Source organism: Oncorhynchus masou, unplaced genomic scaffold (genome assembly GCF_036934945.1).
Source record: "Oncorhynchus masou masou isolate Uvic2021 unplaced genomic scaffold, UVic_Omas_1.1 unplaced_scaffold_1035, whole genome shotgun sequence".
Classification (NCBI taxonomy): Eukaryota; Metazoa; Chordata; class Actinopteri; order Salmoniformes; family Salmonidae; genus Oncorhynchus; species Oncorhynchus masou.
Genome location: NW_027000048.1, coordinates 79,845 through 104,844, shown reverse-complemented (window position 1 = coordinate 104,844; position 25,000 = coordinate 79,845). Strand labels below are relative to the sequence as shown.

The following is a 25,000-nucleotide window of genomic DNA, read 5'->3' as shown; positions in this document are numbered from 1 at the left end:
GGTAGTGTTATAGCGTGTACTGTGGTAGTGTTATAGCGTACACTTTGGTAGTGTTATAGTGTGTACTGTGGTAGTGTTATAGTGTGTACTGTGGTAGTGTAATAGTGTGTACTGTGGTAGTGTTATAGTGTGTACTGTGGTAGTGTTATAGTGTGTACTGTTATAGTGTGTACTGTGGTAGTGTGATAGTGTGTACTGTGGTAGTGTTATAGTGTGTACTGTGGTAGTGTTATAGTGTGTACTGTGGTAGTGTTATAGCGTGTACTGTGGTAGTGTTATAGTGTGTACTGTGGTAGTGTTATAGTGTGTACTGTGGTAGTGTAATAGTGTGTACTGTGGTAGTGTAATAGTGTGTACTGTGGTAGTGTTATAGTGTGTACTGTGGTAGTGTAATAGTGTGTACTGTGGTAGTGTAATAGTGTGTACTGTGGTAGTGTTATAGTGTGTACTGTGGTAGTGTAATAGTGTGTACTGTGGTAGTGTAATAGTGTGTACTGTGGTAGTGTTATAGTGTGTACTGTGGTAGTGTAATAGTGTGTACTGTGGTAGTGTTATAGTGTGTACTGTGGTAGTGTTATAGTGTGTACTGTTATAGTGTGTACTGTGGTAGTGTGATAGTGTGTACTGTGGTAGTGTTATAGTGTGTACTGTGGTAGTGTTATAGTGTGTACTGTGGTAGTGTTATAGCGTGTACTGTGGTAGTGTTATAGTGTGTACTGTGGTAGTGTTATAGTGTGTACTGTGGTAGTGTTATAGTGTGTACTGTGGTAGTGTAATAGTGTGTACTGTGGTAGTGTAATAGTGTGTACTGTGGTAGTGTAATAGTGTGTACTGTGGTAGTGTAATAGTGTGTACTGTGGACAATAAAGCACATTCTTATTGACCTGAGGAAATTTCAATGGAGAGGAGAATATCAGATGAGTAACAGATATGTAGTGAAGAGGAGAATATCAGATGAGTAACAGATATGTAGTGAAGAGGAGAATATCAGATGAGTAACAGATATGTAATGAAGAGGAGAATATGAGATGAGTAACATATGTAGTGAAGAGGAGAATATCAGATGAGTAACAGATATGTAGTGAAGAGGAGAATATCAGATGAGTAACAGATATGTAATGAAGAGGAGAATATGAGATGAGTAACATATGTAGTGAAGAGGAGAATATCAGATGAGTAACAGATATGTAGTGAAGAGTGGAGTTGATTCAGCAGTGGGATGTGTCTGGTATCTTACCTCATGCGTGCCAATAGTTCTTTGTATGATGGCTGGGTGGAGATATCTTCTTCAACACACACATCCCTGTCACATACAGTCACACCAATACATTATTAACTGGGATACATACAGTCACACCAATACATTATTAACTGGGATACATACAGTCACACCAATACATTATTAACTGGGATACCTGGTGTCGACGCCCTGGGGTGTGAGCAGGTAGCAGCGCAGGCAGCTGTAAGACCCCGCCCCTTTACCTGAAGCGCCACCGCTCTCGCCATCAGAGTCACTCTCTGGGAGGGGCTTAATGATCTTCACAAAGGATTCTGGGAAGATACCTGTTCGATTGCTCACCGTGCCCTGAGAGAGAGTGGAAGTGAGAGAGAGAGGAAGTGTGAGAGAGAGAGAGAGAGAGAGACGTGGATTAATAGAGAGAGGTGGATTAATAGAGAGAGAGGTGGATTAACAGAGAGAGAGAGGTGGATTAATAGAGAGAGAGAGGTGGATTAATAGAGAGGGGTGGATTAATAGAGAGGGGTGGATTAATAGAGAGGGGTGGATTAATAGAGAGAGGTGGATTAATAGAGAGAGGAGGATTAATAGAGAGGAGGATTAATAGAGAGAGGAGGATTAATAGAGAGAGGTGGATTAATAGAGAGGGAGAGGTGGATTAATAGAGAGGGGTGGATTAATAGAGAGGGGTGGATTAATAGAGAGAGGTGGATTAATAGAGAGAGGATGATTAATAGAGAGGTGGATTAATAGAAAGAGGAGGATTAATAGAGACAGGTGGATTAATAGAGAGAGGAGGATTAATAGAGAGAGGTGGATTAATAGAGAGAGGTGGATTAATAGAGAGAGGAGGATTAATAGAGAGAGGAGGATTAATAGAGAGAGGTGGATTAATAGAGAGAGGTGGATTAATAGAGAGAGGTGGATTAATAGAAAGGGGTGGATTAATAGAGAGGGGTGGATTAATAGAGAGGGGTGGATTAATAGAGAGAGAGAGGTGGATTAATAGAGAGAGAGAGGTGGATTAATAGAGAGGGGTGGATTAATAGAGAGGGGTGGATTAATAGAGAGAGGTGGATTAATAGAGAGAGGATGATTAATAGAGAGAGGAGGATTAATAGAGAGGCGTGGATTAATAGAGGGGTGGATTAATAGAGAGAGGAGGATTAATAGAGAGGTGGATTAATAGAGAGGGGTGGATTAATAGAGAGAGGAGGATTAATAGAGAGAGGAGGATTAATAGAGAGGGGTGGATTAATAGAGAGAGGCGGATTAATAGAGAGAGGAGGATTAATAGAGAGAGGCGGATTAAGAGAGAGAGGCGGATTAAGAGAGAGAGGCGGATTAAGAGAGAGAGGCGGATTAAGAGAGAGAGGTTGATTAATAGAAAGAGGAGGATTAATAGAGAGGTGGATTAATAGAGAGAGGTGGATTAATAGAGAGGGGTGGATTAATAGAGAGGGGTGGATTAATAGAGAGGGGTGGATTAATAGAGGGAGGCGGATTAATAGAGAGAGGCGGATTAATAGAGAGGCGGATTAATAGAGAGAGGCGGATTAATAGAGAGAGGCGGATTAATAGAGAGAGGCGGATTAATAGAGAGAGGAGGATTAATAGAAAGAGGAGTATTAATGGAAAGAGGAGGATTAATAGAGAGGTGGATTAATAAAGAGAGGTGGATTAACAGAAAGAGGTGGATTAATAGAAAGAGGAGGATTAATAGAGAGGTGGATTAATAGAGAGAGGTGGATTAATAGAGAGAGGTGGATTAATAGAGAGAGGTGGATTAATAGAGAGGTGGATTAATAGAGAGAGGTGGATTAATAGAGAGAGGTGGATTAATAGAGCGAGGTGGATTAATAGAGAGGTGGTCTAATAGAGAGGTGGTCTAATAGAGAGGTGGTCTAATAGAGAGAGGTGGTTTAATAGAGAGGTGGTCTAATAGAGAGAGGTGGATTAATAGAGAGGTGGTCTAATTGAGAGAGGTGGATTAATAGAGAGGTGGATTAATAGAAAGAGGAGGATTAATAAAGAGAGGAGGATTAATAGAGAGAGGTGGATTAATAGAGAGCTGGATTAATAGAAAGAGGAGGATTACTAGAGAGAGGAGGATTAATAGAGAGAGGAGGATTAATAGAGAGAGGAGGATTAATAGAGAGATGGATTAACAGAGAGGTAGATTAATAGAGAGAGGGGGATTAACAGAGAGGGGTGGATTAATAGAGAGAGGTGAATTAATAGAGAGACTCCTCTCTATTAACCAGGCAAGTCAGTTTAAATACACACCATAACACTACCACAGTACACACTATAACACTACCACAGTACACACGATAACACTACCACAGTACACACTATAACACTACCACAGTACACACTATTACACTACCACAGTACACACTATAACACTACCACAGTACACACTATAACACTACCACAGTACACACTATTACACTACCACAGTACACACTATAACACTACCACAGTACACACTATAACACTACCACAGTACACGCTATTACACTACCACAGTACACGCTATTACACTACCACAGTACACGCTATTACACTACCACAGTACACGCTATAACACTACCACAGTACACGCTATAACACTACCACAGAACACGCTATAACACTACCACAGAACACGCTATAACACTACCACAGAACACACTATAACACTACCACAGTACACACTATAACACTACCACAGTACACACTATAACACTACCACAGTACACACTATAACACTACCACAGTACACACTATAACACTACCACTACACACTATAACACTACCACAGTACACACTATAACCCTACCACAGTACACACTATAACCCTACCACAGTACACACTATAACAGTACACACTATAACACTACCACAGTACACACTATAACACTACCACAGTACACACTATTACACTACCACAGTACACTCTATTACACTACCACAGTACACGCTATAACACTACCACAGTACACGCTATAACACTACCACAGAACACACTATAACACTACCACAGTACACACTATAACACTACCACAGTACACACTATAACACTACCACAGTACACACTATAACACTGCCACTACACACTATAACACTACCACAGTACACACTATAACCCTACCACAGTACACACTATAACCCTACCACAGTACACACTATAACAGTACACACTATAACACTACCACACTACACACTATAACACTACCACAGTACACACTATCACACTACCACAGTACACACTATTACACTACCACAGTACACACTATAACAATATCACAGTACACGCTATAACACTACCACAGAACACACTATAACACTACCACAGTACACACTATAACAGTACACACTATAACACTACCACAGTACACACTATAACACTACAACAGTACACACTATTACACTACCACAGTACACACTATTACACTACCACAGTACACACTATAACACTACCACAGTACACACTATAACACTACCACAGTACACACTATTACACTACCACAGTACACACTATTACACTACCACAGTACACACTATAACACTACCACAGTACACACTATAACACTACCACAGTACACACTATTACACTACCACAGTACACACTATTACACTACCACAGTACACACTATAACACTACCACAGTACACACTATAACACTACCACAGTACACACTATAACACTACCACAGTACACACTATAACACTACCACAGTACACACTATAACACTACCACAGTATACACTATAACACTACCACAGTACACACTATAACACTACCACAGTACACACTATAACACTACCACAGTACACACTATAACACTACCACAGTACACACTATAACACTACCACAGTACACACTATAACCCTACCACAGTACACACTATAACACTACCACAGTACACACTATAACCCTACCACAGTACACACTATAACCCTACCACAGTACACATTATAACCCTACCACAGTACATACTCTAATCCTACCACAGTACACACTATAACACTACCACATTACACACTATAACCCTACCACAGTACACACTATAACACTACCACAGTACACACTATTACTACCACAGTACACACTATAACACTACCACAGTACACACTATAACACTACCACAGTACACACTATAACCCTACCACAGTACACACTATAACCCTACCACAGTACACACTATAACCCTACCACAGTACACACTATAACACTACCACAGTACACACTATAACACTACCACAGTACACACTATTACACTACCACAGTACACACTATAACACTACCACAGTACACACTATAACACTACCAAAGTGTACGCTATAACAATACCACAGTACACGCTGTAAGACTACCACAGTACACGCTATAACACTACCACAGTACACACTATAACACTACCACAGTACACACTATAACAGTACACACTATAACACTACCACAGTACACACTATAACACTACCACAGTACACACTATAACACTACCACAGTACACACTATAACAGTACACACTATAACACTACCACAGTACACACTATAACACTACCACAGTACACACTATAACACTACCACAGTACACACTATAACACTACTACACACTATAACACTACCACAGTACACACTATAACACTACCACACTAGTACACAGTACACACTATAACACTATACAGTACGCTATAACACTACCACAGGAACACACTATAACACTACCACAGTACACACTATAACACTACCACAGTACACACTATAACACTACCACAGTACACTATAACACTATAACAGTACACACTATAACACTACCACAGTACACACTATAACACTACACACAGTACACACTATAACACTACCACAGTACACACTATAACACTACCACAGTACACACTATAACACTACCACAGTACACACTATAACACTACCACAGTACACACTATACCACACTACCACAGTACACACTATAACACTACCACAGTACACACTATAACACTACCACAGTACACACTATAACACTACCACAGTACACACTATAACACTACCACAGTACACACTATAACACTACCACAGTACACACTATAACACTACCACTACACACTATAACACTACCACAGTACACACTATAACACTACCACAGTACACACTATAACACTACCACAGTACATACTATAACCCTACCACAGTACACACTATAACACTACCACAGTACACACTATAACCCTACCACAGTACACACTATAACCCTACCACAGTACACACTATAACCCTACCACAGTACATACTATAACCCTACCACAGTACACACTATAACACTACCACATTACACACTATAACCCTACCACAATACACACTATTACACTACCACAGTACACACTATAACACTACCACAGTACACACTATAACACTACCACAGTACACACTATTACTACCACAATACACACTATAACACTACCACAGTACACACTATAACACTACCACAGTACACACTATAACCCTACCACAGTACACACTATAACCCTACCACAGTACACACTATAACCCTACCACAGTACATACTATAACCCTACCACAGTACACACTATAACACTACCACATTACACACTATAACCCTACCACAGTACACACTATTACACTACCACAGTACACACTATAACACTACCACAGTACACACTATAACACTACCACTACACACTATAACACTACCACAGTACACACGATAACACTACCACAGTACACACTATAACACTACCACAGTACATACTATAACCCTACCACAGTACACACTATAACACTACCACAGTACACACTATAACACTACCACAGTACACACTATTGCTACCACAGTACACACTATAACACTACCACAGTACACACTATAACACTACCACAGTACACACTATAACCCTACCACAGTACACACTATAACCCTACCACAGTACACACTATAACCCTACCACAGTACATACTATAACCCTACCACAGTACACACTATAACACTACCACATTACACACTATAACCCTACCACAGTACATACTATAACCCTACCACAGTACACACTATAACACTACCACAGTACACACTATAACCCTACCACAGTACACACTATTACACTACCACAGTACACACTATAACACTACCACAGTACACACTATAACACTACCACAGTACACACTATTACACTACCACAGTACACACTATAACACTACCACAGTACACACTATAACACTACCACAGTACACACTATAACACTACCACTACACACTATAACACTACCACAGTACACACTATAACACTACCACAGTACACACTATAACACTACCACAGTACACACTATAACACTACCACAGTACACACTATAACACTACCACTACACACTATAACACTACCACAGTACACACTATAACACTACCACAGTACACACTATAACCCTACCACAGTACACACTATAACACTACCACAGTACACACTATAACACTACCACAGTACACACTATAACCCTACCACAGTACACACTATAACCCTACCACAGTACACACTATAACCCTACCACAGTACATACTATAACCCTACCACAGTACACACTATAACACTACCACATTGCACACTATAACCCTACCACAATACACACTATAACACTACCACAGTACACACTATAACACTACCACAGTACACACTATAACACTACCACAGTACACACTATTACTACCACAGTACACACTATAACACTACCACAGTACACACTATAACACTACCACAGTACACACTATAACCCTACCACAGTACACACTATAACCCTACCACAGTACACACTATAACCCTACCACAGTACATACTATAACCCTACCACAGTACACACTATAACACTACCACATTACACACTATAACCCTACCACAGTACACACTATTACACTACCACAGTACACACTATAACACTACCACAGTACACACTATAACACTACCACAGTACACACTATTACACTACCACAGTACACACTATAACACTACCACAGTACACACTATAACACTACCAAAGTGTACGCTATAACAATACCACAGTACACGCTGTAACACTACCACAGTACACGCTATAACACTACCACAGTACACACTATAACACTACCACAGTACACACTATAACAGTACACACTATAACACTACCACAGTACACACTATAACACTACCACAGTACACACTATAACACTACCACAGTACACACTATAACAGTACACACTATAACACTACCACAGTACACACTATAACACTACCACAGTACACACTATTACACTACCACAGTACACACTATAACACTACCACAGTACACACTGTAACACTACCACAGTACACGCTATAACACTACCACAGTACACACTATAACACTACCACAGTACACACTATAACAGTACACACCATAACACTACCACAGTACACACTATAACACTACCACAGTACACACTATAACACTACCACAGTACACACTATAACACTACCACAGTACACACTATAACACTACCACAGTACACACTATTACACTACCACTACACACTATAACACTACCTGGTTAAATAAAGGTAAAATAAAAATCTCTCTCTCATCATCCCTCTCTCTCTCACCTCTTCCCCCTCTCTCTCTCTCTCTCTCCATTCCAATTCAATTCAAGGGGCTTTATTGGCATGGGAAACATGTGTTAACATTGCCAAAGCAAGTGAGATAGGTAATATACTAAAGTGAAATAAACAATAGAAAATAACAGTAGACATTACACATACAGAAGTTTCAAAACAATAAAGACATGTCATATTAAATGTCATATTATGTATATATACAGTGTTGTAACAATATACAAATGGTTAAAGTACACAAGGGAAAAAAATAAGCATAAATATGGGTTTACAATGGTGTTTGTTCTTCACTGGTTGCCCCTTTCTCTATCCACCCTCTTTCTCATTAACTCTCTAGTCTCCCTCTCTCTCGCCACCCTCTTTCTCACTCATTCTCTTCTCTCCCTCACTCCTAGTGCCCATCCATCTCCCCCCCTCCCTTCTCCTCACTCCACATCTCTCTCTCCTCCCACCGTTCCTCCTCATCCCTCCCCTCTATTCACTCCTCTCCTCTTCCATTTCTCCCTCCTCCATCCCTCCCCTCCTCTCTCCCTCCCTCTCCTCCATCCCCCCTCTCCTCTTCCACCTCCTCCATCCATCCCTCCCTCTCCTCCTCCTCTATCCATCCCTCCCTCTCCTCTTCCTCCTCATCCCTCCCACTTCTCCTCCTCAACCCCCCTCATTCCTCCCTCTCCTCCATCCCTCCCTCTCCTCCTCCATCCCTCCCTCTTCTCCTCCATCCCTCCCTCTCCATCCCTCCACTCTATCCGTCCACTCTATCCCTCCACCCTCCCATCCCTCCCTCTCCTCCTCTCCTCCATCCCTCCATCCCTCCCACTCCTCCTCCTCAACCCCCCTCATTCCTCCCTCTCCTCCTCCTCATCTCTCCCTCTCCTCCATCTCCTCCATCCCTCCCTCTCCTCCATCCCTCCACTCTATCCCTCCCCTCTATGCCTCCACTCTATCCCTCCACTCTATCCCTCCACTCTATCCCTCCACCCTCCCATCCCTCCCTCTCCTCCTCCTCCATCCCTCCCTCTCCTCCTCCATCCCTCCCTCTTCTCCTCCATCCCTCCCTCTCCATCCCTCCACTCTATCCGTCCACTCTATCCCTCCACCCTCCCATCCCTCCCTCTCCTCCTCCTCCATCCCTCCATCCCTCCCACTCCTCCTCCTCAACCCCCCCTCATTCCTCCCTCTCCTCCTCCTCATCTCTCCCTCTCCTCCATCTCCTCCATCCCTCCCTCTCCTCCATCCCTCCACTCTATCCCTCCCCTCTATGCCTCCACTCTATCCCTCCACTCTATCCCTCCACTCTATCCCTCCACCCTCCCATCCCTCCCTCTCCTCCTCCTCCATCCCTCCCTCTCCTCCTCCATCCCTCCCTCCACTCTATTCCTCCCACCCTCCCATCCCTCCATCTCTTGCCTGCAGCTCACCTCCAGCCAGTCTGTGTTAACTCTCCTCAGAAGGAAGATCACCTCTCCAGCTTTCATACTCAGCTCCAGTCGTCCGCTCCCACTGAAGTCGAAGACCACCTGGGAACCACACACACACACACGGAGGAGAACACAAACACGCCCGCAGCAGGCAGCGGACCAGGATCAACCGAGAGAAAGGGAGAGAAAGAGAGAGACAGACAAAGAGAGAAGACTGAGAAACCGAACAGGTAAGAGTGACTCATTTTACTTGTCTGTTGATGAAGTGAGTGTGAGAGAGAGAGAGAGAGTGAACGGGACAGCAATCAGCAGAAGACAAGAGGGGAACAAGTGCCAGGAGCGAGGGATGAGAGAAAGAAAGAGGGATCCTAAAGGAGTACAGAGAAAGAGAGAACAGGATACTGGTGTGAGTCAGGGAGACGGGCTCTGAAGGGATGAAACGGGACATAAGTGGTTTTGTTTGTGACTAGAGCAGATCTTCATAGTGCAGGAAATCACTCGACAACACTCCTACTCCTAATGCTGCACAACGCGTGGGATCGGACAGGCACACAGCTAAGAGAGACGAGAGAGAGCTGAGCGCTTAGCGAGTGGGCAAGTGTGAGTGCATGTGTGAGTGCGTGTGTGCGCGCGTGCGTGTGTGAGTGAGTGCGTGTGTGCGTGTGTGCGTGCGTGTGTGTGGGTGGATGGGAGAGGAGAGATGCAGGGGGTGCGTAAAAGCGGACAAGTATAAAGTACTAGAAAACTGATGGAGAGAATGTGGAAAAAGAGCTAAAAAAATAACACACTTGAAAGGGTTAAAAGCAAGTCATGATAGTGTATTTTATAGTGTGGCTTTGAGCTGAGTCATGATAGTGTATTTTATAGTGTGGCTTTGAGCTGAGTCATGATAGTGTATTTTATAGTGTGGCTTTGAGCTGAGTCGTGATAGTGTGTTTTATAGTGTGGCTTTGAGCTGAGTCATGATAGTGTATTTTATAGTGTGGCTTTGAGCTGAGTCATAATAGTGTATTTTATAGTGTGGCATTGAGCTGAGTCATGATAGTGTATTTAATAGTGTGGCTTTGAGCTGAGTCGTGATAGTGTATTTTATAGTGTGGCTTTGAGCTGAGTCGTGACAGTGTATTTTATAGTGTGGCTTTGAGCTGAGTTGTGATAGTGTATTTTATAGTGTGGCTTTGAGCTGAGTCGTGATAGTGTATTTAATAGTGTGGCTTTGAGCTGAGTCGTGATAGTGTATTTTATAGTGTGGCTTTGAGCTGAGTCGTGATAGTGTATTTAATAGTGTGGCTTTGAGCTGAGTCGTGATAGTGTATTTTATAGTGTGGCTTTGAGCTGAGTCATAATAGTGTATTTTATAGTGTGGCTTTGACCTGAGTCGTGATAGTGTATTTTATAGTGTGGCTTTGAGCTGAGTCGTGATAGTGTATTTTATAGTGTGGCTTTGAGCTGAGTCATGATAGTGTATTTTATAGTGTGGCTTTGAGCTGAGTCATGATAGTGTATTTTATAGTGTGGCTTTGAGCTGAGTCATGATCGTGTATTTTATAGTGTGGCTTTGAGCTGAGTCATGATAATGTAGGACATGTGGTAAAACGGATAACACTGTACAGTCACTTTACACCCCTCCGTGGTATTTGACGGGCACTAATGAGAAACAATATGGTAAGAAGCAGGATATCTTTTCCTCCACACAACTGCCTGATATTAAAGAGTAGTTAATCACCTGTTTAATGATGATTAGTAACATAAAGAGTAGTTAATCACCTGTTTAATGATGGTTAGTAACATAAAGAGTAGTTAATCACCTGTTTAATGATGCTTAGTAACATAAAGAGTAGTTTAATGATGGTTAGTAACATAAAGAGTGACCACACCTTCAGCTCTTTCATCCTACATTAACAATACTAATGTATTGTGTGTGTGTGTGTGTGTGTGTGTGTGTGTGTGTGTGTGTGTGTGTGTGTGTGTGTGTGTGTTCCTACATTAGTATTACTGCTGTACTGCGCTAACAGGGCATCTGGGGACAGGTAATAAACAAACCTATTACAGATAAGGAGGACACACACATATACACACATGCCTGCATGTGGACACACACACACACATTGCTGAAGCTTTGCTCAGTCAAGTAGGAGATGGAGGGGCGGGTGGAGTAAAGGTGAAGAGGAGGAGAGTGAAGGACACAGAGACAGATGATATCAAGACAAAGAGGAGAACTACAGATGGAGATGGAGAGGAGAGAGAGAGAGAGAGACAGAGAGAGACAGAGAGAGACAGAGAGAGACAGAGAGAGAGAGAAAGCTAAAAGAGAGAGAGAGATAAGGCGAAGAGAGAGAGAGAGAAAGCGAAGAGAGAGAGAGAGTTGAGAGAAAGTGAAGAGAGAGAGAGAGAGAGAGAAAGCGAAGAGAGTGAGAGTAAAGAGAGAGAGAGAAAGAGAGGAGTGAGTGAGTGAGTGAGTGAGTGAGTGAGTGAGTGAGTGAGTGAGTGAGTGAGTGAGTGAGTGTGAGTGAGTGAAAGAGAGGAGTGAGTGAGTGAAAGAGAGGAGTGAGTGAGTGAGTGAGTGTGAGTGAGTGAAAGAGAGGAATGAGTGAGAGAGAGAGAGTGAGTGAAAGAGAGGAGTGAGTGAGTGAGAGAGAGAGAGAGTGAGTGAAAGAGGAGTGAGTGAGTGAGTGAGTGAGTGAGTGAGTGAGTGAGTGAGTGAAAGAGAGGAGTGAGTGAGTGAAAGAGAGGAGAGAGAGAGAGAGGTGAGTGAGTGAGTGAGTGTGTGAGTGAGTGAAAGAGAGGAATGAGTGAGAGAGAGAGTGAGTGAAAGAGAGGAGTGAGTGGTGAGTGAGTGAGGGTGTGGTGGTGGTGGTGGTGGTGGTGGTGGTGGTGGTGAGTGAGTGGTGAGTGGTGGTGAGTGAGTGAGTGAGAGAGAGTGAGTGAAGAGGAGTGAGTGAAGAGGAGTGAGTGAGTGAGTGAGTGAGTGAGTGAGTGAGTGAGTGAGTGAGTGGTGAGTGGTGGTGAGTGAGAGAGAGTGAGTGAAAGAGGAGTGAGTGAGTGAGTGAGTGAGTGAGTGAGTGAGTGAGTGAGTGAGTGAGTGAGTGAGTGAAAGAGAGGAGTGAGTGAGTGAAAGAGGAGAGAGAGAGAGAGGTGAGTGAGTGAGTGAGTGAGTGAGTGAGTGAGTGAGTGAGTGAGAGAGAGAGGGTGTTAAGTTGTGGGAGTGTGAGGAGCAGTGTATGTGTGTGTGTGGGGGGGGGGGGGGCGAGACAAACCCTGTAGTATAGTATAATAGCTACTGTTGCATCTGCTAAATGACTTAAATGTAAATGTAAATGTACAGTGAGTGGTATCTGGAGCAGCCTTGTTGTGCTACAGGCCCTTCATGTTTTTACATTTAGCTCAGTTGGTCAGTTTGTAGGATGTGGTGCCTAGTTGGAACACAATCCTGCAGTACCTGTGTCACTCCAGGAACAGGGTTGTCTACCCTGGTGTAGGGTAACATTCCCTTAGATGCTGATCTTGAGTCAGTTTTGCACCCTGGAGTACTGTACATACACTTTATATACAAAAATGCTTAAATCACCCAACATCAGTGCCCGACCTCACTAATGCTCTTTTGGCTGAATGGAAGCAAGTCCCCTCAGCAATGTTCCAACATCTATTGGAAAGCCTCCCTGAAGAGTGGAGGCTGCTGTAATAGGAAAGGGGAGACCATCTCCATATTAATGCCCATGATTTTGGAATGAGATGTTCAACGAGCAGGTGTCCACTTACTTTTGGACATTAGTGTATGCGATGCCTGATAACCTGACAATTCATTACAATCTGAGTGATCCTAGAGACATGCCAAATCTCTAGTGTGTGTGTGTGTGTGTGTGTGTGTGTGTGTGTGTGTGTGTGTGTGTGTGTGTGTGTGTGTGTGTGTGTGTGTGTGTGTGTGTGTAAGAGCAACAAGCTCTCACAGTCTCACTGCAGAATTACACGTTCATCCACTTCTCCAAATGTCATTTCAAAGTGTTTTTCTCCTGCTGCTCTGTATCGCTCCATTTCTCCAAAAGTCACATTTAGAAGTTAAGGGTTCAATTCAGTCACTCATTCTAAATGGTTAAGGTAAGGGTTAAATTCAGTCACTCATTCTACTGGTAAGGGTAAGGGTTAAATTCAGTCCCTCATTCTAAATGGTTAAGGTAAGGGTTAAGTTCAGTCACTCATTCTAAATGTTTAAGGTAAGGGTTAAATTCAGTCACTCATTCTAAATGGTTAAGGTAAGGGTTAAGCTCAGTCACTCATTCTAAATGGTTAAGGTAAGGGTTAAATTCACTCACTCATTCTACTGGTAAGGGTAAGGGTTAAATTCAGTCCCTCATTCTAAATGGTTAAGGTAAGGGTTAAGTTCAGTCACTCATTCTAAATGTTTAAGGTAAGGGTTACATTCAGTCACTCATTCTAAATGGTTAAGGTAAGGGTTAAATTCAGTCACTCATTCTAAATGGTTAAGGTAAGGGTTAAGCTCAGTCACTCATTCTAAATGTTTAAGGTAAGAATTACATTCAGTCACTCATTCTAAATGGTTAAGGTAAGGGTTAAATTCAGTCACTCATTCTAAATGGTTACAGTAAGGGTTACATTCAGTCACTCATTCTACTGGTTAAGGTAAGGGTTAAATTCAGTCACTCATTCTACTGGTTAAGGTAAGGGTTACATTCAGTCACTCATTCTAAATGGTTAAGGTAAGGGTTAAGGTTTGGGATGGGGTTAGAAACACCCCCCCACTGGGATTGAACACGCAACCTTCCAGTGGTTAGAGCGTTGGGCCAGTAACCAAAAGGTTGCTGGATCGAATCCCCGAGCTGACAAGGTAAAAATATGTTGTTCTGCCCCTGAGTAAGGCAGTCAACCCCCTGGGCGCCGAAGACGTGGATGTCGATTAAGGCAGCCCCCTGCACCTTTCTGATTCAGAGGGGTTGGGTTAAATGCGGAAGACACATTTCAGTTGAAGGCATTGTACGACTGACTAGGTATCCCCCCTTTCCCCATCTGATCCAGAGTCATGAGACGACTTGATGCTCAAGTGCTCGTTTCCCCTAGTGACCCGTTTTGAAGGCATTTCCCAACATCCTCAGGACATGGATAGAAACCCAACTTCAAAGTCAATCTTGAACGACCTGGCTGGAAAAGCAACATTCTCTCCCAATAAACACAGGGTATGGAAAAAGTTGAGATAGGAATCTCCTAAGCGCCCTCTCACACTCACTCACACAAACACACCCTCGTTAGTTGTTTCCCTTCCTCTCTCTCCAGCTCTCTTTCTATCACTCCATCCTACAGTCTACAGTCAACAGTCAACAGTCAACCACGGACTACAAAAGAAAAACCAGCCCCGTCGCGGACCACAATGTCTTGCTCAAACTAAACAAATGCATTGCTCGCTTTGAGGACAATACAGTGCCAACTGACACGGCCCGCTACCAAAACCTGTGTGCTCTCCTTCACTGCGGCCAACGTGAGTAAAACGTTTAAACATGTTAACCCTCGCAAGGCAGCAGGCCCAGACGGCATCCCCAGCGGAGTCCTCAGAGCATGCGCAGACCAGCTGGCTGGTGTGTTTACGGACATATTCAATCAATCCCTATACCAGTCTACTGTTCCCACATGCTTCAAGAGGGCCACCATTGTTCCTGTTCTCAAGAAAGCTAAGGTAACTGAGCTAAACGACTACCGCCCCATAGCACTCACTTCCGTCATCATGAAGTGCTTTGAGAGACTTGTCAAGGACCATATCACCTCCACCCTACCTGACACCCTAGACCCACTCCAATTTGCTTACCGCCCAAATAGGTCCACCGACGACGCAATCGCCATCACACTGCCCTAACCCATCTGGACAAGAGGAATACCTATGTAAGAATGCTGTTCATTGACTACAGTTCAGCATTTAACACCATAGTACCCTCCAAACTCGTCATTAAGCTTGAGACCCTGGGTCTCGAACCGCCCTGTGCAACTGGGTCCTGGACTTTCTGATGGGCCGCCCCCAGATGGTGAGGGTAGGAAACAACATCTCCACCCCTCAACACTGGACAACACTACAGTGGTAGGCTTGATTACCAACAATGACAAGACGGCCTACAGGGAGGAGGTGAGGGCCCTCGGAGTGTGGTGTCTGGAAAATAACCTCACACTCAATGACAACAAATCAAAGGAGATGATCGTGGACTTCAGGAAACAGCAGAGGGAGCAGCCCCCTATCCACATCGGGACAGTAGTGGAGAGGGTGGAAAGTTTTAAGTTCCTCGGTGTACACATCACGGACAAACTGAAATGGTCCTCCCACACAGACAGCGTGGTGAAGAAGGCACGGCTTGTCACCAAAAACACCCACAAACCTTTACAGAGGCACAATCGAGAGCATCCTGTCGGGCTGTATCACTGCCTGGAACGGCAACTGCTCTGCCCACAACCGGAAGGCTCTGCAGAGGGTAGTGAGGTCTGCACAACGCATCACCGGGGGAAAACTACCTGCCCTCCAAGACACCTACACCATCCGTTGTCACAGGAAGGCCATAAAGATCATCAAGGACAACAACCACCCGAGCCACTGCCTGTTCACACCACTACCACCCAGAAGGCGAGGTCAGTACAGGTGCATCAAAGCTGGGACTGAGAGACTGAAAAACAGCTTCTATCTCAAAGACTATTAAACAGCCATCACTAACATTGAGTGGCTGCTGCCAACATACTGACTCAACTCCAGGCACTTTAATAATGGAAAAATTGATGTAATAAATATACCACCAGCCACTTTAAACAATGCCACTTTATATAATGTTTACATACCCTACATTACTCATCTCATATGTATATACTGCATTCTATACCATCTACTGCATCTTGCCTATGCCGTTCGGCCATCGCTCATCCATATATTTATATGTACATATTCTTATTCATTCCTTTACACTTGTGTGTATAAGGTAGTTGTTGTGAAATTGTTAGGTTAGATTGCTTGGTAGATATTACTGCATGGCCGGAACTAGACGCACAAGCATTTCGCTACACTCGCATTAACATCTGCTAACCATGTGTATGTGACAAATAAAATTTGATTTGATATCCCTACTCTTTCTCCATCTTTCCCCTCTCTCTCCATCTCTCTCACCCCTTCCCCCTCTCTCTCACCCCTTCCCCCTCTCTCTCCATCTCTCTCACCCCTTCCCTCTCTCTCACCCCTTCCCCCGCTCTCTCCATCTCTCTCACCCCTTCCCCCTCTCTCTCCATCTCTCTCACCCCTTCCCCCTCTCTCTCACCCCTTCCCCCTCTCTCTCCATCTCTCTCACCCCTTCCCCCTCTCTCTCACCCCTTCCCCCTCTCTCTCCATCTCTCTCACCCCTTCCCCCTCTCTCTCCATCTCTCTCACCCCTTTCCCCTCTCTCTCCATCTCTCTCACCCCTTCCCCCTCTCTCTCCATCTCTCACCCCTTCCCCCGCTCTCTCACCCCTTCCCCCACTATCTCCATCTCTCACCCCTTCCCCCACTCTCTCACCCCTTCCCCCTCTCTCTCCGTCTCTCTCACCCCTTCGCCCTCTCTCTCATCCCTTCCCCCCCTCTCTCCGTCTCTCTCACCCCTTCCCCTTCTCTCCCTCCATTATCTATTCATCAATCTCTGTGTAAATCAGTGTGGAACAGTGTACCACACACAGATGAATTACAGAGAGATGATATTATCTGCTATTAACATTAACACAGGAGCTGACTGTAGAGTGTGATTGGGGATCTATATTTAGCAGAGAAGATCAGAAAAGGTGAGTGTGTGATACACTGTGAAACACACACACAGTGAGATTCCGAATGAGCGTGTGTGGGTTTTACTTAGATGAGAATGATGAGGCATACGGGCACGGCACACACACCTGGTTCATCCAAGTCCATACCTGTCACAATTCAAAAAGATCCCCCCCCCCACACACACACACACACACGCGCACCATCCCTCAACCAACCAATCCGCGTCCCCCCCCACACACACACACACACCAACCAACCCCTCCCCCACACCCACCCACCCACCAAACAACCAACCCCTCCCCCACGCCCACCCACCCACCAAACAACCAACACCTCGCCCACATCCACCCACCAACCAACCCCTCCCCAACACCCACCCACCAACCAACCCCTCGCCCACACCCACCCACCCACCAAACAACCAACCCCTCGCCCACATCCACCCACCAACCAACCCCTCCCCCACACCCACAATCCCTCAACTCAACCTCTCCCTTCTTCAGGTCTCATCTCCCTCCATCTCCTGTGGGGTTACTATCCAGGCCTGGTATTTCCGGTCAGACGGAGTCGAGGACGACAGAGACCTGAGCTTGTGAAGTGTTTGTAGGATGTTGACAAAAGTGCTGTCAGAGTATCACATATAAACCTGCCTTATGGGCCCTGGTCTAAAGTAGTGCACCTAATCCAACTATAGACACATATAGACCTGCCTTATGGGCCCTGGTCTAAAGTAGTGCACCTAATCCAACTATAGACACATATAGACCTGCCTTATGGGCCCTGGTCTGAAGTAGTGCACCTAATCCAACTATAGACACTTATAGACCTGCCTTATGGGCCCTGGTCTAAAGTAGTGCACCTAATCCAACTATAGACACATATAGACCTGCCTTATGGGCCCTGGTCTGAAGTAGTGCACCTAATCCAACTATAGACACATATAGACCTGCCTTATGGGCCCTGGTCTGAAGTAGTACACCTAATCCAATTATAGACACATATAGACCTGCCTTATGGGCCCTGGTCTGAAGTAGTGCACCTAATCCAATTATAGACACTTATAGACCTGCCTTATGGGCCCTGGTCTGAAGTAGTGCACCTAAACCAACTATAGACACTTATAGACCTGCCTTATGGGCCCTGGTCTGAAGTAGTGCACCTAATCCAACTATAGACACATATAGACCTGCCTTATGGGCCCTGGTCTAAAGTAGTGCACCTAATCCAACTATAGACACTTATAGACCTGCCTTATGGGCCCTGGTCTAAAGTCGTGCACCTAATCCAACTCTAGACACATATAGACCTGCCTTGTTTTTTATTTATTTATTTATTTATTCATTTATTTATTTTTTTACCTTTATTTAACTAGGCAAGTCAGTTAAGAACACATTCTTATTTTCAATGAAGGCCTGGGAACAGTGGGTTAAGTGCCTGTTCAGGGGCAGAACGACAGATTTGTACCTTGTCAGCTTGGGGGTTTGAACTCACAACCTTCCGGTTACTAGTCCAACGCTCTAACCACTAGGCTACCCTGCCGCCCCGTTGTCTAAAGTAGTGCACAAGGGAATAGGGTGCCAGTCTAGGGTGCCGAATCAAACTATAGAAATGTGGCCCAAGGGTCACGTAGACCTGCGATCGAGATTCAGCTTCCCCAGAGGACTGATTAACACCTGGTCTAACTATAGAGTCATGGCTCTAGGGTTAAGGAGCCAGGGGAATAGTGTCAGACTAGACCTAGTGGTCTAACTATAGAGTCATGGCTCTAGGGTTAAGGAGCCAGGGGAATAGTGTCAGACTAGACCTAGTGGTCTAACTATAGAGTCATGGCTCTAGGGTTAAGGAGCCAGGGGAATAGTGTCAGACTAGACCTAGTGGTCTAACTATAGAGTCATGGCTCTAGGGTTAAGGAGCCAGGGGAATAGTGTCAGACTAGACCTAGTGGTCTAACTATAGAGTCATGGCTCTAGGGTTAAGGAGCCAGGGGGATAGTGTCAGACTAGACCTAGTGGTCTAACTATAGAGTCATGGCTCTAGGGTTAAGGAGCCAGGGGAATAGTGTCAGACTAGACCTAGTGGTCTAACTATAGAGTCATGGCTCTAGGGTTAAGGAGCCAGGGGGATAGTGTCAGACTAGATCTAGTGGTCTAACTATAGAGTCATGGCTCTAGGGTTAAGGAGCCAGGGGAATAGTGTCAGACTAGATCTAGTGGTCTAACTATAGAGTCATGGCTCTAGGGTTAAGGAGCCAGGGGGATAGTGTCAGACTAGACCTAGTGGTCTAACTATAGAGTCATGGCTCTAGGGTTAAGGAGCCAGGGGAATAGTGTCAGACTAGACCTAGTGGTCTAACTATAGAGTCATGGCTCTAGGGTTAAGGAGCCAGGGGGATAGTGTCAGACTAGACCTAGTGGTCTAACTATAGAGTCATGGCTCCAGGGTTAAGGAGCCAGGGGAATAGTGTCAGACTAGACCTAGTGGTCTAACTATAGAGTCATGGCTCTAGGGTTAAGGAGCCAGGGGAATAGTGTCAGACTAGACCTAGTGGTCTAACTATAGAGTCATGGCTCTAGGGTTAAGGAGCCAGGGGGATAGTGTCAGACTAGACCTAGTGGTCTAACTATAGAGTCATGGAGATCTAGGGTGCCTTATGGGCCCTGGTCTAAAGTAGTGCATCTAATCCAACTATAGACACATATAGACCTGCCTTATGGGCCCTGGTCTAAAGTAGTACACCTAGTCTAGATATAGACACATGGAGAACAGGAGGGACTGATTAAAACCTGATCTAACAATATAGCTATGGCCCTAGGGTCACCTCACCAATGGGAGGAGTCACATGTTCCAATTCCACTCTTAACGACCCATAACTTAATGAATGCATTCAGCTCGTTTAACACAGCTAGCCAATAGGGAGGGAGTTTTTCTGTTTTGTCTTAATTGGATGACCCACTTCATGGTTGGCTTGGGTGAAGTGAAGGATCATGGGAGGATATAAATGGTGCCCTTGAGGAGCAGGGCACCTGGTTGTGTGTGTGTGTGTGTGTGTGTGTGTGTGTGTGTGTGTGTGTGTGTGTGTGTGTGTGTGTGTGTGTGTGTGTGTGTGTCCTGTACCCACTTAAATAGTTAATAACCAAACTGTGCCATTGACACAGCAACCAAATCTAGAGGCATTCTGCCAAAAATGAAACTTAATTCAAGACATCAAGACATGACTACACCTGAACACAACTCTCTCCCTCTGTCATCTTTTGCACTGTCAAAGACAAAAGACAAACCTCACCCTCTTATTCTGACTACGACTGGCTTAGCTAACGCTAGCTACTAGTGCATCCCTATGGCCCATCGCCTCGACTGGGTAACAACGCTAACATTAGCTAGCGCATCCCTATGGCTCATTGCCTGTAGCGCTAACACTAAACTGGACAACACAAGTCAAATGTGTGATTAGTGCCATCCATCTCCACGTCGGGTCATTGACCATAGTTTAGATTACATTTACTGGACACTTCAGTTCACATGACCAAACGCAGATAACAGTCTGAAGCACTCAACCACACACACGCGCACACGCACACACGCACAGTGCTGAGAGGGATGGATAAACTATAATAACTATGGTGTGGGCAGAGAGGACTGTGAGTTTACGGTTCTCTGTACTGTGTGTGACAGAAAGGGGAGGGGGAATGAGTGTGTGTGACAGAGAGAGGAGGGGAGAATGAGTGTGTGTGTGACAGAGAGGGGAGGGGAGAATGAGTGTGTGTGTGTGTGTGTGTGTGTGTGTGTGTGTGTGTGTGTGTGTGTGTGTGTGTGTGTGTGTGTGTGTGTGTGTGTGTGTGTGTGTGTGAGAGACAGAGGGGAGTTGAGAGAATGTGTGTGAGAGATGCAGTACATTTGACCATGTCCCAAGCTAAAGTACTGGTCTCCTTTAACTGTTGTTAGTGAAGCTTTAAAACTGAGTGATACGACACACACACACACACACCTTATTTAAACAACAAGCTCTCACAGTCTTACTGTAGACATCCAAACCCTTGTCCATAAATGTCAAATTTCGAAAGTTAAGTTGAGGCAATAATTCCCAATGGTTAACGGATAGTGTTAAGGGTTAAGGGGTTAAAACTAAAATAAATAAACAAGGTCCTATCACTGGGATTAAACACGTGACCCTCGGAGCCGCCCGTCCGCCATCCCCGCCCACAACACCATAGCAAAACCCAAGACAACTTGATGGTAATAGTGCTCACCGTTGCTCCTAGTGGACAGTTTTGAAGTCATATTTTCTTTTTACGTCCTGTTAAACCTGGATGGTCTAATTTGGCAGTGGATCTTGTGTGACCTGGCTGTATATAACCTACAGTCCAGAAGAGAGTCATCATCCCACTGTCAGAACAGTCTTTACTGACATTATGGAATCTGTGTGTGTGTGGGGGGGGGGGGTTTAACTCTTCTAACAGAGATTGTGCAATGTGTAAAGACTAAAAGACATTTTCTCTGCAAGGATTTCAAACGACCACTGACGGCCACTTTAGACCAGGTCCTCAAGAGTAGACACACACACACACCCACTAACCTATCCCCACCCTCACACACACACACACACACACACACACACACACACACACACACACACACACACACACACACACACACACACACACACACACACACACACACACTAACCTATCCCCACCCTCACACACACACACCACACACACACACACACACACACTAACCTATCCCCACCCTCACACACACACACACACACACACACACTAACCTATCCCCACCTAACACACACACACACACACACACACTAACCTATCCCCACCCTCACACACACACACTAACCTATCCCCACCCTCACACACACACACACTAACCTATCCCCACCCTCACACACACACACACCCCTTATCTCCCTCCCCAGTCCAGTTAAGACAGCAGTAGAATTTACATGGTGTTTTTCTTTCATGTTTCCTCTCTATCTCTCTGGCATGACCAGAATGAGAACAGGGAGAACTAAAAGAAAGAAAGACAAACCTCTCCCAAGGAAAGATGACGGGAGCGAGGGATGAAGGTAGCCTTGGAAAGAGACATGAAAGGATGAAGAAAAATAGGGTGGGTTTTAATGCTAAAATATGATAAAGTGAGGGAGAAAATGAAGGAGAGAGCATGACAGAGGATGGATGGAAAGAGTGGAGAGAGGAGAAAGACAGTAGAGGATTAAAGGAGCAAAACAGAATGAGAAACCACTCTCAGAGGCAACGGAGTCACAGACTCAGGGGGGTGGAGAAACAACCTCTGTTTAACCCCGTTAATGACTCCATTAGGTCCTTTCCAGTCACAAATAGATCTATAGAGAGACTAGTCAATTCTTCAGCTAGAAACCAAACAGATCTACACTACCGGTCAAACGGTTTAGAACACCTACTCATTCAAGGGTTTTTCTTTATTTTTACTATTTTATACCTTGTAGAATAATAGTGAAGACATCAAAACTATGAAATAACACATATTGAATCATGTTGTAACCAAAAAAAAGTGTTAAACAAATTTTTGAGATTCTTGAAATAGCCACCCTTTGCCTTGATGACAGCTTTGCACACACTTGGCATTCTCTCAACCAGCTTTATGAGGTAGTCACCTGGAATCCATTTCAATTAACAGGTGTACCTTCTTAAAAGTTAATTTGTGGAATTTCTTTGCTTCTTAATGCGTTTGAGCCAATCACTGGTGTTGTGACAAGGTAGCCCAAATAAATGAGTAACAGACACATCTCAACATCAACTGTTCAGAGGAGACTGTGTGAATAAGGCCTTCATTGTCAAATTGCTGCAAAGAAACCACTACTAAAGGACACAAATCATAAGAAGAGACTTGCTTGGGCCAAGAAACACGAGCAACAGACATTAGACCAGTGGAAATGTGCCCTTTGGTCTGGAATCCAAATTGGAGATTTTTGGTTCCAACCGCAGTGTCTTTGTGAGATGCGGTGTGGGTGAACGGATGATCTCCCCATGTGTATTTCCTACCGTAAGGCATGGAGGAGGTGGTGTTATGGTGTGATGGTGCTTTGCTGGTGACACTGTCTGTGATTTATTTAGAATGCAAGGCACACTTAACCAGCATGATTACCACAGCATTCTGCAGCGATACGCCATCCCATCTGATTTGGGTTTAGAGAGACTATCATTTGTTTTTCAACTGGACAATGACCCAACACACCTCCAGGCTGTGGAAGGGCTGTTTTACCAAGAAGGAGAGTGATGGAGTTCTGCATCAGATAACTTGGCCTCCATAATCCCCCGACCTCCAACAAATTGAGATGGTATGGGATGAGTCAGAAAAGCCAACAAGTGCTCAGCATAAGTGGGAACTCCTTCAAGACTGCTGGAAAAGCATTCCAGGTGAAGCTGGTTGAGAGAATGCCAGAAGTGTGCAAAGCTGTCATCAAGGCAAAGGGTGGCTATTGAAGAATCTCAAATATAAAATATATTTTGATTTGTTTAACACTTTTTTGGTTACTACATGAATCCATGTGTTATTTCATAGTTTTAAAGTCTCTAAAGTCTTCTACACTGTAGAAAATAGTAAAAATAAAGAAAAACACTTAAATGAGTAGGTGTTCTAAAACTTTTGACCAGTAGTGTATGTTGATGTATATTGTTGATTGTGTGTTGTGTGTGTGGAGGGGCTGTCCTTCATATGACCCTGTACTGTGGTAACTTCAAACAACATGCTAACTGTCATTGATCACAATGTTACATGGTTGCTTGTTTATGTGGTGGTTATGGTAACATGTTGCGTTATCCTGACAGGGTTTGGGTTGTGTGGGTAAGCGTGAAGACCGTAACCAAAGCAACAGTTTTACAATATTGTACGCCTACCTCAGCTCGATCGACAGATCGACAGATCGACAGATCGACAGATCGACAGATCGATAGATCGATAGATAG

General features: G+C 44.4%; 1 protein-coding gene across 1 annotated transcript in view; it reads right to left on the bottom strand.

Annotated features, from left to right (window-relative positions):
- Nucleotides 1–25,000, bottom strand: part of LOC135528795 (neutrophil cytosol factor 4-like) — a 44,435-nt gene that overhangs the window by 13,873 nt on the left and 5,562 nt on the right. The window contains exons 5-7 of the mRNA XM_064957854.1: nt 10,272–10,370; nt 1,416–1,585; nt 1,238–1,303 (exon numbers count right to left, since the gene is read on the bottom strand). Of these exons, the coding sequence (XP_064813926.1) occupies nt 1,238–1,303; nt 1,416–1,585; nt 10,272–10,370 (335 nt within the window). The remainder of the gene's footprint in view (nt 1–1,237; nt 1,304–1,415; nt 1,586–10,271; nt 10,371–25,000) is intronic.